We start from the raw sequence: 15,421 nt of genomic DNA, 5'->3' as shown, positions 1-15,421 counted from the left end.
AAAAGTGGACAAGTAAGTAATTCATGTGTTTTTGCTCTTTCTAGAACACAAAAAGCCTGAAACACTAAAAAGTGTCCAATAAATTTAATAATTTATATAAAGAACACATTGTCCCAGGACACCGTGCAGGAATGTATCCTCTCCTTTTTTTTTAAAAAAATATATACATTATTCACAAACATAAGGATAAAATTTTCTGTTACACTGACAAGGGTAAATGCATCTCAATTTCCACATTGATAGGCATAAACAAGGTAAATGTTTGGAGGAATATGTTTTTCTATTTGAATTGATAACGCACAATTAAATTGCAATTTCCTCTAAAGCAGCACTAATCTTCTTCCAAGATCAACTGGGTATTTTTATCATATTCTACTCATCAGAAAGTAGGGTAGTTCAGCTTTGCAGAAGAAACCAGGTACTGTGTTGCCTTTATTGTTTGGGACTGTGGTGATATACATTTGCTATCCCTTCTGCTGGTTTTAGCTGGGGTGGAGTTAACTTTCGTCATAGCAGCTCGTATGGTGCTGTGTATTGGATTTGTGACCAAAACAGTGTTGATAACACACCCATGTTTTGCTGAACAGATCTTGCACAGCATCAAGGCCTTCTCTATTTCTAATGCTGCCCCCCAGAAAGTAGGCTGGGGGTGCACAAGAAGTTGGGAGGGGACACAGCTGGGACAGCTGGCCGAATCAGCGAAAGGGATAACCCGTACCATATGACATCATGCTCAGCAATAAATCTGGGGAAAGAGGGAGGAATGGAGAGGAAGTTCAGAGTTAATAGCGTTTGTCTTCCCAAGTAGCGGTTACACGTGATGGAGCCCTGCTTTCCTGGAAATGGCTGAACACCTGCCTGCCCATGGGAAGTAGTGAATGAATTCCTTATTTTGCTTTGCTTGTGCATGCAGCTTTTGCTTTCCCTATTAAATTGCCTTTATCTCAACCCATGAGTTTTCTCTTTTACCCTTCCTACCCTCTTTCCTATCCTGTTGAGGGGGAGTGAGCAAACAGCTGTGTGGTGCTTGGCTGCCTACCGGACTAACTACAGTCCTCAGGAGATCTAGGGTGTAATAAGAATTACAGAATCTGTGATATGACCGTGGAAGACACCATTTGGTTAGGGTCTTGGCAAGATCTGGGCAAAACTGAATTATGGTCCAGATCTATACCTGAGTCTACCATATTGACTGCTCTGCTCTGATGCATTTCTGGCCAGTAGTGAGGAAAGAACACAGACTGTTCATTTCTGAGCTGCTCTAACAGGGTAATTCATACAGTACAATGAATCAATTAATCTATACAAGATACAATTACACTGATCTGCTACAATACTTTGGCAAGCAAGATCAAGAAGCATGTTGGAGATCATAATGGTTCTGGAGAAATATATATAGTACTATCTCAATCTTGATGTTACTGTCAAAATGTAAGTGAAGATTTCCAATTAAATAAGTTGGAAAGACAATACAACTGTTCTATAGTGACATAAAGATTTCCATTACAATTTTTTTGGTTTATGAGTTCTGTGGCAAGAAATTTGCAACTTTAATACTGCCCAAATACACTTGCAACTAAAAGAAAAAAATATATCAAATAAATATATCCATTGAGCTCCATAGCCTGGGAGAAGGGTGAAGAAGAATATTAGTTTATTTACAATACAAATTAACAGGGACTGCTACTTTTAAAGCATCCTGTTTTCACTTATCAAAGTATTTAATAAGACAGCCTCATGAAATAAAGTTATTAAAAAAACATTAGGACAATCTTTATAAAAAGAATTAAGCTAATCTGTAAATTATTACAACAATCTAAATGATCACTAATAGTAAACATTCGGCCTGGATTAATAGATTCAAATAGTTCACCTGACTCTTCAAACAGTAAATTGTTAAAACTATTCATGATTTCTGTGAGAAATACTAGCCTTTTGGTAATATTTAATTCTTAACAATTCTTAATATAGTCGTCAGAAATACAGCACTTACGCTGTTTACCCAAATAGTCCGTACTCCTAGAACCTGAGGTAGGGGAATCTATTCCCATATCTGTTTTGCACAGCTCCAGAGACAATGGTGCTGACTGGGAACACATACTCTGGGAAACAGGATAGAGCAGGACTGTTCTTTTCAACAGCAGCAACCTGCGTTTACATTGTCTTGAACTGATGATCAAATTGTACCTTGGATCTCACCCCTGTTGTCTCCAGACTCTACCCTGGTAAATCACTTCTTTACGCCTATTTCTGTCTCACACAAGACAAAATCTTTAAATCTGAATTAGTCTGTTCATAAGCCCACACTATTGATAAAAGATGCCATTACTTCACGTATATATGTGGACTTTCTCTAAAAAGGTATTTTTCATTATAGTCGTTTATAAACTTGAAGCTTTATATTCCCTCTGATAAATCTGGTCTATGATGAATATCTTTTTCATTTTGCATACAAATAATGATGAAGAACAAAGCAGAAAATAATCAATAGGAAATGGGTGAGCTCAAGGGAATAAATATCTTTGACAAGTGATGTCCAAGATCTGTGTAACCATTATTCTTAACATATATTAGGCACATTAGGAACATAATCCATAACAGATAGTAGGAATTTTCAGAGGCAACAGGTATTTAATGCAGCTTACATTATGTATAACTTTGTAAAACACTACACTATTTGCCAATGTATTTTTTCTTTCAAATGTGGTTACCTTTATGGAAGAATTCCTCTAATTTCTCCTTGAAGGGCTGGAGATGCTCTTCAGAAGACTCTCTGCAAACTAACTTCATCTGCTTTTCAGAGGCTACAAAAAGAAGTTGAGAGACATTTATGGCATAATTCGCCTACCAGAAGGATGTCAGCACTGTAGAAGCCTACATCTAAGTCACCTAGACTTACTTTAGAGGAAATTGAAATAATAAGCACTAAGGAATTCAGCAATTTCATTAAAATAAAAATTATCGATAATAGTCTAGCATAGCAAATAAAAAATTCTATATGTGTTTAAAGAGTGGAATTTGTCTTTAGTAATGACTTTGTCCCTAAAATTCCAGCTGTGTGTTGAGACTTACCACTAACAGAGCCTGCCTCACACACAAATTCTAGATGGTATTTAAAGGTCTAAACTTTGTTTCTGTGGTGAGTGGAGGATGCCTTGTATCTGGACTGATTTTAATCAATCAATGCCACGCATCCTATACTTAACCGTTTTTCCTAACACAGATGCAGGAATTCAGCTTTACTTAAGTATTCAAATTCCAGGCCATGATATGAAATAGTAGAAGTCTGTAAGAAAGTTAACTTACACCTAACTGCAATTTGTTTACTATTTAATCCATCTGTTATTTTAAGACCTGATGCCATGCCCATTTCTAAAAACTCCAGGTTATTCACCAATGAATTTTAACATTCCTAGAACTTCTAGCAACTATGTAGATTCCAGCATTCCACACTGAAGACGAAATGAAAACTGTCAGAAATCAATTAGCAAATGAATTCATTAACTACTCTAAGATTATTTTTTTTTCCCTACAACTCTTCATTCCCAAGAAGCTAAATTTAGGTGGAAATTTATTTTGGAGTTAAACCCAAGAGTTACAGTTTGGCTGCATGAAACATATTCACACCATATTGCTACCACCATTATATAATTCAACTTATTGCAGCAAAAATTAATACAAAACTGTGGAAACAGAAGCTGAGAATCTGTAATTAAAATGTCATGTTAACGTAAGTTTGCAGTGCCATGAAAAAAGTCAATGGAAGGTCAAAAACAGATGCTTACATTTCATTGTACAACTAGTAGTGTGCCTATAGTACTCTTGGACCACCAGGCCTTACTAAAAAAGACAGCTTTTCAATTAATTGAGATCAGAAATACATTTGGACAGTTGTTGTTATGGAAAAATGCTGAAAAGACACCTGCTCCTACCTAACTGTATATTTTAATTTAGCATGCCTCCACAAATCATGTAGGTTGCGGACTATGACATTATTCAGGAGCTCCAGAGCTTATGTAAAATGACCTGGGCTACAGTCTAAGTTTACCTTTAATCTCTAGTCTTGCAACCTGTAGCATAAGACAGACCTTTGAAACTGTTCAGAGTAAAGCTAATGGATATTTGTTTGTATGCCAGATAGTAGGCAGAATGGAGCATTAATTTAAACATAACAGGTTGGGAAAGTCTTTTATTAGCTGCTCAGTTCTGTGTCATTAATAAATTAAATTAAGCAAAACACATCACAAATCAGGGTAGTTTATATGACTTGTAAAGATTATTTTCTTATGATACATGCCTTTTACCATAAAAAATTTGAACTTTCCGTGACTGTTATCATACACTGAATGAAATTTATGTATACTTAACACTTATGTTTGTAGAATGAGAAGGAGATTTCTACAGCTATTCAAGCGAATTTTAACACTTTACTTTGGAAGAAGATGGATACATTAGAATGTACAGGGGAAAAATATCTAGCAAAATAACTGAGACAGTATTGTTAAGTTTCTGATTGGAAGTTTGAACAAAGTAGCAGCTACATGTTTGTGTTTTTTCTTTGTGTTTAAACAAATCTACAGAAAATTATATAAGGCAATATTTAGAAATTATTTTAGATAAATATAAAATGCAAAAGTGTAAAAGTATTAGTACACATATTGTGTTCAGGCATTTGGTACACAGTGACTATAGAAGGCACATGATTATTACAATCATGTAAGGTTGCAATGACTGCAAGCCAATAATTATTTTATAATAATCTTATATAAATAAAGACATATAAATCTATGCAGAAGTAGATTTCCATGACCATGTATTATAATAATTAGCTTGTAGCTACAGTAGTATCTAAACATACTCTAACATACTCTAGAAAGGTGTTTTCCCAAACATGTGGTGGTGCTAATGCATTGTCTGGAGTCTTGAAAGCTTCTTAGATGCATCCAATAAGTTTTAATAACACAGGACTTAGAAAGGTTACTCAGATATGTCCCATGTAAATATTTAAATGACCAAGAGTAGGATGAATTGTTTCTACATGTTTTTTGATGACATAAATAAAGATGACTAATATTAACCTTAATCAGATGACAAAAGCTACAAGAAATATGGACAAGATGAAGTAGTACCAGCATATAGAGAAAAAGCTGATTTGGATAGTGAATTCTTAAGAAGAATCCTAACATCCTTAACAAGAAGATCAACATTTGGCATGAGGGGAGAGGCAGAGTAAAAAGAAAGGCACAGAAGGGAAGAGAAAATGAGACAGATGATGTAGAATAAGTCAATCAGGGGTACTGTTTAAAAGTCTAAAAGTTTGAGATGAGATGAAATGAGATGAGATACCAGTTTGCATTGCTTAAGTCATCTTGGAACAATGAAACTGAATGAGACAAAAGAAGTCAAGTAAATGCTGGCAGACTCTAAGAATTTACATTATTGGAAAGCCTTACAAAGAGACTTTTGGACAATTCTCTCTGCTGCTGATATATCTAGATGATATCTATCTAAAACTAAAATCTATCAGTTTACTTCCTGAATTTCTTTCAGATAACTGCCAAAATAGACTGAAGGGCTCTGAGAAAGTTTTAGCTTTCACCTAAAGGAATCAAGGACATTGGTGATGAAGTGAAAATCTGTTAATCACAAAAGCAATGTATTTGCCCTATACTGGTTAATCCTCCTTTAACTGACTCTGAATTTAGGTTATACTTCTCTCAATAACCTATACTTTTGGTCTACAAACAAACAAATAATTGGGCAACTGAAGGTTAACTAATTCTGTTTAAAGTCAACTGCACTGAAATATTTGAATAAAATTTGAATTTATTTACTTGCTAATGTTAAAAATAAGACACACCACACAGGTATGGAGTCACTGGCTGAAGACAGTCATGAAGTTCAGCTAGAACTGCAGTCTCAAAAATTTTGTATTCCTGCTGAAATCTCTCCAGTCTCAGTCTTCCCTTCAATAATGAAATGTCCTATGCAGAATAACGGTTCCTTGTCCAAAACCTATAAGGAAATGATGGGTAGGACCACCAATCAAATGTATCTTTTAAGCTGAAGAACTTTGTAACATCATCAAATCTGCCTGGGGACAGATATGGCAAAGAATGGTGGAAGTGTGTTCAAAGGAATCACAAATCAGATACAAATAAAGACACACTTCGAAGAGGAAAAAGATTTTAATGACAGGGCTAAATCAAAGGTTTTGATTAAAATGGTAGTTGTAATTCTACATATTAAAGTCAGCTGGTCTTTGTCAACCTAAATTTGTAGTATTGGTGAAAGGCTACCATACAACTCTGTGACCTGCCTCAGTTCTACACAACATAATATAAAGGTTTCTGGTAACTAACATTCATTGAATTTCCTGTTTGTTTACTCAAAAATTTACTTGAAATGGTAATTTATTTTTTTTTTAAACAATACAAGTCATGCAAAACATTACATAAAAAAATTAAAACTAAAAAGTCCTGTTCCATCAGTTGCTCTGATTTTCTTTGCTGAAAATGCTATAACATATTTGAGGGAACATGACATGAGTTTTTTATATTTTGTTCTCACATTTACTACAATAGAAACCCTTTCCTTTTTAAAAGAAAATTATTTTAGCAAGGTTTTTATTACAATGATTCTGAGGTAAAGGATCCTATTATGCATTCTTTCTTTGAAATAAATTCTGAATAGCTTCTTTCTGGAAAAAAATCTTTCTGAAATTTAGGAATCTGAAGGAATTCTGAGGAATCTGACAGCTAGCACACCACACGTACACTTCTCCTCTCACCATCTCATTCCAAAATAAATAACCTGTTTCATCACTACTGAGTTCAAACAGATGCAAATTCTCCATTACTGTAATAAACTTCTGGTTCGTTTTCTTGGTATGCATTATATGTTAGTGAAATTAAAAGTAATATGCTACTTTGAAAACTGTTTATTTCTAAATGAGCTATTGCAAAAAAAGAAAATATGAGTATGCAATAGTATTTGAAAGCCCTTACAAATTGTTGGATGTACATCATGCTTCACCCACTGCAAATCTTGGCCACAGAAATGGAAACCATTAGCAAAACATTAAAACAAAGCTGGAAACTGCTGATTATCAGTTTGCCACTGTCTTCAGATTTAATGCAGTACTTGGCTCAGAAAGTTCTTTAAAAATCCCCAATATAAGTGAAAATATTTACAAAATAGAATGTCTCTCACTTAATGTCTGTTGGGCAATAGTCTTTTAAAACTCCACAGACACTTGTAAATCTGTCAAAAGAATCACTGCCCATAAACAAACTTTCACGTAAAGAGCATTTCAGTGTCAATCAGACAGGATTTGGAATATTTTAAGCACCATTTTTAAAGTAAACGCAAACCCAGAAATAGTTTAATGATGATAACAGTAAATTACTAACTATTTACTCACCAGAACCCACCAGTAGCATTTACTGGAATCATCCTGACAGTGAAACCAAGTATCAACACCATGAATTCCTATAAACCTGTCACTGACACTATCCCCCATGAGTTATGCCACTATGAAAGCTGCTAAACACACACCCCCACCTCCTCTTGTCTGTTCAGAGCCTAGCAGGTTATACTGCCAAGCTTGCTATTTTATTTTCTTGTTATAATGCAGGCTTATATTTGACAGGAGGGTTACTATTTGATAATTCTTTTTTAGAACCCTTACCTTTTCTGTTTCAAAGGGGATCTGAAACCATACCACAAATGAATTCAATGTAGCACTAAATAACCCCAAATTTCTGTATGAGAGGATCCATGATTTTTTACAGTGCAGAAGCCTGTTACACTACTTGGGCCTATATACCTAAATAAGAATCTAATAAACTTAAGATAAAATGTATAAATTTAAATTATTCAGCAAGTGCTATATAACTTCCTCATGATTTAGTTAGTTTGGTTTTGCTTTATTACATTTTCTTACTTGCAAACAACTAAGTTAAACAAAAATTTAGAGAGAAGCATGTTTACCCATTGGACACTGTTGCAGGATTGGGTTATATTCTCTTGTTATTACATGCAACTTAGATACATATTTACTGCAAGTATGCACATAAGAATGTTAGCTTTATTACAATCTATTATATCTGTGCCATCTACAGCTCTTGTGCTTATTTATAACCTTGCAAGTAAATGTTTCTTTTCAGAAAGAATTTTAAATAAATGTGGAGAAGAAGGGAAGAGATTTATCTTGATTCCTTCAGAGTACAGTGTAAGAATTTTGACAACTAACTGCAAGTGGTTATGCTGCTACTGACCCAGAAAAGTTTCAGAGACAGTACTTTATTTGCATTTTTGGACATACACTTATAATCAGTACACATCTCAATGATAGCAACACACAAAGGTTCAAGCTCTAACACCCTAGCCAGAGCTGGGTTGACTAATACAGAAGCCTTTGAACCAAATAGAGTGGGAAATGCCATGAAGTGGGGTGTGAGGTTTTCTAAGACAAAAGTATCTGAGAAAAATGTAGAACAGGATCAAATTGTGGCGGTACTCTATTCTCAAGCTTTGTTTTTATTGTGTTAAATAAAGGTCAACAATTTAATGCAAAAAAGCGTTAGCGCACATAAAACTAAGTACACCATTCTAACCTATTAATCGCTTGCATAGTTACTGTTCTATGAAGTTATTTTCAGCTAATTTAGAAGAAAAAATGTGCTTCTATGTACAATTATTTTCATCACTCATTAATAATTCAGTTTTCTTAAAAAGCCATTTAATGGGATAGAAGCTAATACATAAAACTTTAAACAGTCCAATCTTTGTTTGAAATACATTTTCCTCATGACACACAGAAACAAGTATCTGTTTAGGTGCTCAAGCTCTCACATATAAATGAGACAGAAAAACATTTCAGTGGTAAGTCCTAAGCTGTGGAAAGTCAAATAATTGAATTAGCGGCATACAAAACACCCTGTAAAGTTCACCTGTTCTAATGGACTTTTAATGGAAGCCCAGAGTCAGACTTCTTGACAATTCTCACAAGTTTGATCAGATATGCCAGCTTTGTCTTTCAGATTTGAGATTTGTGAGGGGTTTTTGTTTGTTTCTTTTATGTTTAACAACATTTTGAACTTTTACAGTATGTAATGGCATGCAGAGGAACTGTCAGGTCTATATTAGTTTCAACTAACCTAGAAGAAAAATTTCTGTTGCTCCTTTTTTTGTCAAAGGGTATCAACATTTTATACAAATAATTTTAAAACCTTTCTGTTAAGATTCTTTCCTAAGAATACACTTAACAAAATGAACAAAGATAGCTAGTAAAACTAAATATTTTTCACACCATGGCAACATATCTGAGACTCTGGTTAATGTATTCTCTCTGAAATGGTAGTTTACATTCAGCGCACCCCTCAGCAGAAAAGCATACTGCAAGGGACTGAACAGTACATATAAATGAATATAATGACTAAACCCTCATAGTTTTCTAGTCAAGTTTTTGTAAGATTCCTTAAGTGATTCCAGCACACATTATTAGTAGAAGTTTTGGTTTAGTGTCAAGATCCAAACATACAGACCTCCGCACATCATTAAGACCTGTCAGGAGCATAGAAATGTGTGCTAGCAGAACCCGCTGAGAAATCAGAACATTTCCCTCCTTTCTGAACAGTACAAAAAATGAGTATTTTGAAATTGAAGAGTCTTGTCTGGCTAATTTAGAGGAAGACAAAATTTTTAAGAAGCAATAATAATATTTTTAATCAGATGAGCTAAGATTTTTACAGTGCCAGGAAAAGAAAAGACCTTTCAAACACACAAACACATAAGTACTTAGCATAGTGAACAAGGGATCAGATAGATGAGAACTGCTAGGCAATGGCTGAAACAGTATGTTTATGAGCTGAAATTGTAGAGGCTGGAGAAGTGATCTCCTGTTTCCCTCTGGACTGCTGGATCTCTGATTTTCTGTGCAAGACAGATCATAAAGTTCCACCTAATTAATTCTTCTACCAAGTTTATGGCTTTGGTTCAGCTAGAGCATCCTGCTTAGATTTAAAATAATGTAAATTCATAAACTACCTACAATATTAGCAGGAACACTTCTCAAAGTGCTAATTGGCCTCACTACTACTAATTTGCATCCCACTGTCTGAATTAATGTACTTTTAATCTTTGATCATTGGCAGTAAATACATAAGCGATTGCCTCAATTCTAGCAGAAATCTGCCTTTTCGTTTACTTCATACTCCCTCAAAGAGGAAAAGCTAATGAGGTCCATAAATATGAAGTCACTGTTCCTCCTAACGCTAGTATTACACACTCTCCAAACTACATCATTCATTATCCATCATACACATTGACAGGGACAATATTCCTCCTGTTCCCAGATGTATACTACATAGTTATGTAACTAATGCTTAACACACACGCACACTTATTTATTTATATAAAAGGGAACACTGAAAAGTGCACAAAAAACGTAACTGGTATTTCCAAGATCTGTTTTAGAATCTTAACATTTGCAGAATGATTTTTAACAAGAAATTGCCGAGGATTCTTTAGCCAAAGAAAAAAATATAAAAGAAAAAATTAACAGCATGCCATTGTTTAACGAACAGAAAGCTTTCTCCATTGCCTTTGTGCACACATGCAGACATCTGCTTCCAGGGAATAAACTCTTCTAAAACATCATTGCTTTGCTCCTCTATTATATTTCTGAATCTTATTAAAACCATTCCATACTATTCTCTATTATCAAAAACTAGAAAATCTAATGGAATTTTAAGAAATGATCCACTTAGGAAAATTTCCACTTAATGTATTCACATATGAACATTACTAGTGGAACACTGTCAAAACGTTAGTTTTATTGTAAAATAGAATCCAACGCACATATACAAAATGTGTTTTTTAATGCCTGTGTTGTATCTTTGCCAAATCAAAACAAACTGAAATACATCTCATCCTGCTGAGGCAAAAGACTATTCAAAAAGTGGTCAGAAAACTCTGAGAAAGAAAAGAGTGTCATTTTGTCAACTCTTGAAAACAAAATAACTTTTCCTGTATGAAGCTGTCTCTTTTCCTTACACCATGCTGCATTGCTTCAAAATATATCATGTAAATGTTGGACAGTGCAAAAATGTAGCGATATTCACCAGGTACAAAACAACACGCTCCATTTATGCTAATTTCTAAACAAATAACAAATGCACCTATTTGGCTCCTCATGTTCCACCACCCAGTTCAAAGTTCTATTTGCCTGCACTTCCAAAATTTTAAGGTTAATTTTAAAAGTATAATTAACATAAAGAATATTGAAGTAACTAGTTCCTGGAAAGTATCATACAACTTCTCTGCTCCTGCTGGGAAAATTTTTCTAGAACATGTATGTGACTCAGATGTCTAAACCCCACTTTTAAATTGACTTAAAACATTTCATTTAAATTAGACTAAGGCTTCAACTGGTTGAAAATATTTTAGAAAAGGGCCTTGGATACTTTTTTGAATACTATCCTCCTGTAGTGAATAAACAATCACCTTTTACTTGGAAATATCTATTGACCCAACAAATTATTTAGAAAGTTAACACTCAAACTGATATAATATTTAGAATTTTCATTATGTGATCCAGTAACCTTACTGTCTATAAAGCAAATCAAACAAAAGACACAACCTCTCAACATTGTAATTGTTGGCCTATTGATAATTATTGTATCATGATTATACTAAAACTCTGTTCCATAAAACAGACTTTATGTAAGGCCATGTTATGTAGGACCTTAATACATAATTCCACCTGAATAAATAACAACACATTCAGTTAATTTCTCCATCTATGTTTACATAGATATCCAACAAAAGCTGAAAATGCCTCAATTTATGAATTGAAAACATCAATTAATCTCTAGAACAAAAATGTGTTTATAGTTAATTAGTGGACATTTTACTGCAAAAACCTTTAACTCAGTTTGGGGACTCTGATGGGAACACACACATTTAAGAACTTTAAATTAACTTCTTATGAATAATACTGATTAAACTTTTCTGCTTTTGCATATTTTCCTATTGGTAAATATATTCCCTTATATAATCCTTGATAAAAACAGATGTTGTTCAGTGTTTTAAATCTGGAAAATCAGAGAGTTTTAGTCGTAAATGAGCATGAACTGATTATTTTTTCTTTTTTGCAGCTTCCTCCTTGTCTCTGTTCACAGTGGCTGCAAAAATCAAGAATGAGTGACCCTTTCCAATTTCCGTCCATTTCTCATTTCTAAATTCGCTTCCATTCCTGTCTTTATTTTGTAACACATATCCACTTTGCAGTATAATGTGATACAGAGCTCCCTGAGGAGGCACTGAATGAGAGTAATGTAGATGCAACATTTTAATCTGGTCTAGTCAACCATGCTAAGAGGCAGGGTTAATTAGCTATGATGCTGGTATTGGCATGGCAACACCATGCTAGTCACATCCAGTGCACTGGATCTGTTTCTATGAAAAAGAATACATATATATATATATATATATGAATATATATACACACATATTCATATCTGAAAAAGAATATATATATTGTTGTGCTATTTGAGAATGAAAATAAAATGAAGCACTTGAAGAAGAGGCAGAGGAAGCGAGGTATGTTCAGCCTGGTGAAGAGAAAGCTAACTGGGGATCTAGTTTTTCACTTCAACTATAACAAATAGCTATAGAGAAGATGGAGCCAGACTTTTCTCAGAAATGCACACCTAAAGAAAAAGGAACAATAGTCACAAGTTGCATCACAGAAAATCCTCACATGGGATAAGGAAAAATATTCAAGACAGTGATTCAGCACTGGAACAGGTGCCCAGAGAGGTGTTGGAATTTCCATCCTTAGGTTCAAAACTGAACTAAGGCCCTGTACAACCTGATCTAAATATGAAGTTAGTCCTCCTTAAAGGCTTTGGACCACAGGACCTCCAGAGGTACCTTCCAACCAACCAACCTGCATTTTTCTATGATTTTAAGATACTTGTAATGCTTCTGTATAAAAAAAAAATGTGAAAACAGCCAATGTAACATTGTCATTTCTCAACTTTGCATGCACAGTTTTACTTGATTCCCTTTTAATCTTTTTGTACGGATTACACAATTTTACAAGATGGAGTTGCCATAAGCTGAAGTTTTGATGAAGTTCCACTACTTAAATGTGGAAAAGCTGGGGGTAACATCCTTATGCAAGATACAGATCTGTCAACAATTAGGTTAAGAGGTCCCCAGTTTGAAACCATGTCTCCTGGAGTACTGAAATCCAACTGATTATCATAGGTAGCTGATCCATGAAGTCTTGTTTCTATTTTAGATTAAATTACCTCCTTTCAGTCATGTATGTGTGTGTAATCACCCACATATATACGCATACATACTCAGTTAAGTTAGTAAAAATTTAAAAGATATATACAGTACTGAAAAAATATTAGCATGAAAATGGCAACTTGTAACTCTACTGGTGGCTATGAAAGAAGGCAAAAGCAAAAGGTATGTGCATTTTCAATGGGATCAGAATGTTACAGTCTCATAGGAAATTTAATTAATTATGAGAAATAAAAGTGTGACTCTTGAAAGTATTCAGCCTGGACCTACCTTGGTTTCCATTTTTAACCATTCAATAAATACCTTTGCGCCTTCAAATGTTAAGGTCAAGAATACTGAAAAGTTATAATGAACATTACAGTAAATGATAGAAGGAATCTAATATTCCTTTCTTTTGACTAATGGAGCAGCATTTTAAAACTTTATGAACTGTGTTGCAAAGAAAAGCAATGAGTGTGACAGATGGAAACAATCTACAGTGCAACTAATTTTGAATAATTAAGATTGTTCAACTTTGGAGAGAGATGAATAAAAGGTTCATGGTAAAACCTATACAAGTCTATCATACTTCGATAAAGTGGCTTTCTTTCTAAAAATCTTCTTATGATTACACATTTCAAACATTCTGTGCTTATTCCAGAAGAATACCAATCAAGTGGCATTGTCCAGACTAGAAGGGAAATCATGTTTAGTCATAGGGAAAGTAAAAAGTTGAAAACATTGCCCTAGGCAAGGAATAAGATATCTTACAATCTCAAAATATTGATGCAAAGCAAAATATTTTTTCCATAAATATAAAGATTAACTGGAAAGCTAATACCTGTTAAATGCATAAATGTATCTGCTTATGCTACTATCTAATATTTGAAAACCTTAGAAATACACTGACTGTACAGACCTGGAGTGAAAACCTGAGCTTACAGAAAACGTATCTTTTTCCTGTGATTTTAAAGTGGAACCAGATTTCATGCTATAATTTTCATCTATTTAATATTGCATTCTTTTGCACTTCTTTCCCCTTAGAAGCCTATATTAAATGCATATTTTTGTTTATCATTCTTTTTAACCTAAAAAATGCTCATGATTACAAAGTTCTTTCTGGAATACGTATTAAAAACCTGTTGGTTTTCCAAAGGTTCTCCAAAAATTTGTTTGAATTTTTGAGCCAAACTTTAGTCTAATCCCTTTAGACTAAAGTTAGTCTGTCCCTTTAAAGTCAAATCTGAAAGACTTCAAAATAGCAAATTGTATGGAACTCAATCTGTTTACCTGAAAAGGATGAAAGGGTTTGTGCTCCATCTAGATTTGAACTTTTGGTTCCACAGTGTCTAGGTATTTCAAACCAGAGGTTTACACCATTAAGACATGCCACTCATGATAACTCAATCTTTCCTATATTAATATCCATGATAGAAAGATAAATCAATGCCTTGATAAACTAGTAAAAAATATTTTTAAATACTAAATGACAACTATTATGAAAAGTGTCTATCAAAATTGCCATTTCAGGCACAAGAGGTGATATTTATCTTTTTTTTTTAATCATTCTGTACAAATTTCAGAAAAAAAGTAAGTCACTAACAGGAACATTAGTTCGTTCCCTAATGGCACACAAGAAAACTCCTCTTTCATTTATTACCTTTGTCTCATCCCACTTCCAAGGTAATCTTCTTAAGACTACCTTAGCCAACCAAACTGTGAAATAAATCCAATGTACCCTATAACACAGGCAGCCCCAGTTAATATTGTGCAAATTATTTACATCTGAAGGGCCGCGCCTGTCTGGATAGCTGGGCCCGACGCTTCTCTGGACTTGGTTTCTGCTACTCACATCTGTTTCAGCTTTAGACTTTCACTGGTACTCTGCCAGCAGCCACAACTTTTTAATGGCTACAATAAACTACAGAGACTCATCAAATCTTTGTTGTACGTGTTAAAATTATAACCTCTTCAATTAAAATTTTGATTTAAAAATAAACTACAGCATTATCTGAAGAAAAAGTTTGAAAGGGAATGTTTGAAGGAGATACAACATTTTTACATGAGTGATTGTTTCTTTGTTTAAATATAAGAGAAACTAATCACAGGAATGCTTGTT

The 15,421-nt window shown here is 34.0% G+C and overlaps 1 protein-coding gene across 1 annotated transcript in view; it reads right to left on the bottom strand.

Annotated features, from left to right (window-relative positions):
* Positions 1-15,421, bottom strand: part of FMN1 (formin 1) — a 144,425-nt gene that overhangs the window by 39,810 nt on the left and 89,194 nt on the right. The window contains exon 13 of the mRNA XM_010574212.1: positions 2,712-2,804. Coding sequence (XP_010572514.1) covers positions 2,712-2,804 — 93 coding nt within the window. The remainder of the gene's footprint in view (positions 1-2,711; positions 2,805-15,421) is intronic.

Source organism: Haliaeetus leucocephalus, unplaced genomic scaffold (assembly GCF_000737465.1).
Source record: "Haliaeetus leucocephalus isolate CR32 unplaced genomic scaffold, Haliaeetus_leucocephalus-4.0 Scaffold417, whole genome shotgun sequence".
NCBI lineage: Eukaryota > Metazoa > Chordata > Aves > Accipitriformes > Accipitridae > Haliaeetus > Haliaeetus leucocephalus.
The sequence above is the reverse complement of the archived record's forward strand: the minus strand, read 5'-3'. Positions and strand labels throughout refer to the sequence as shown.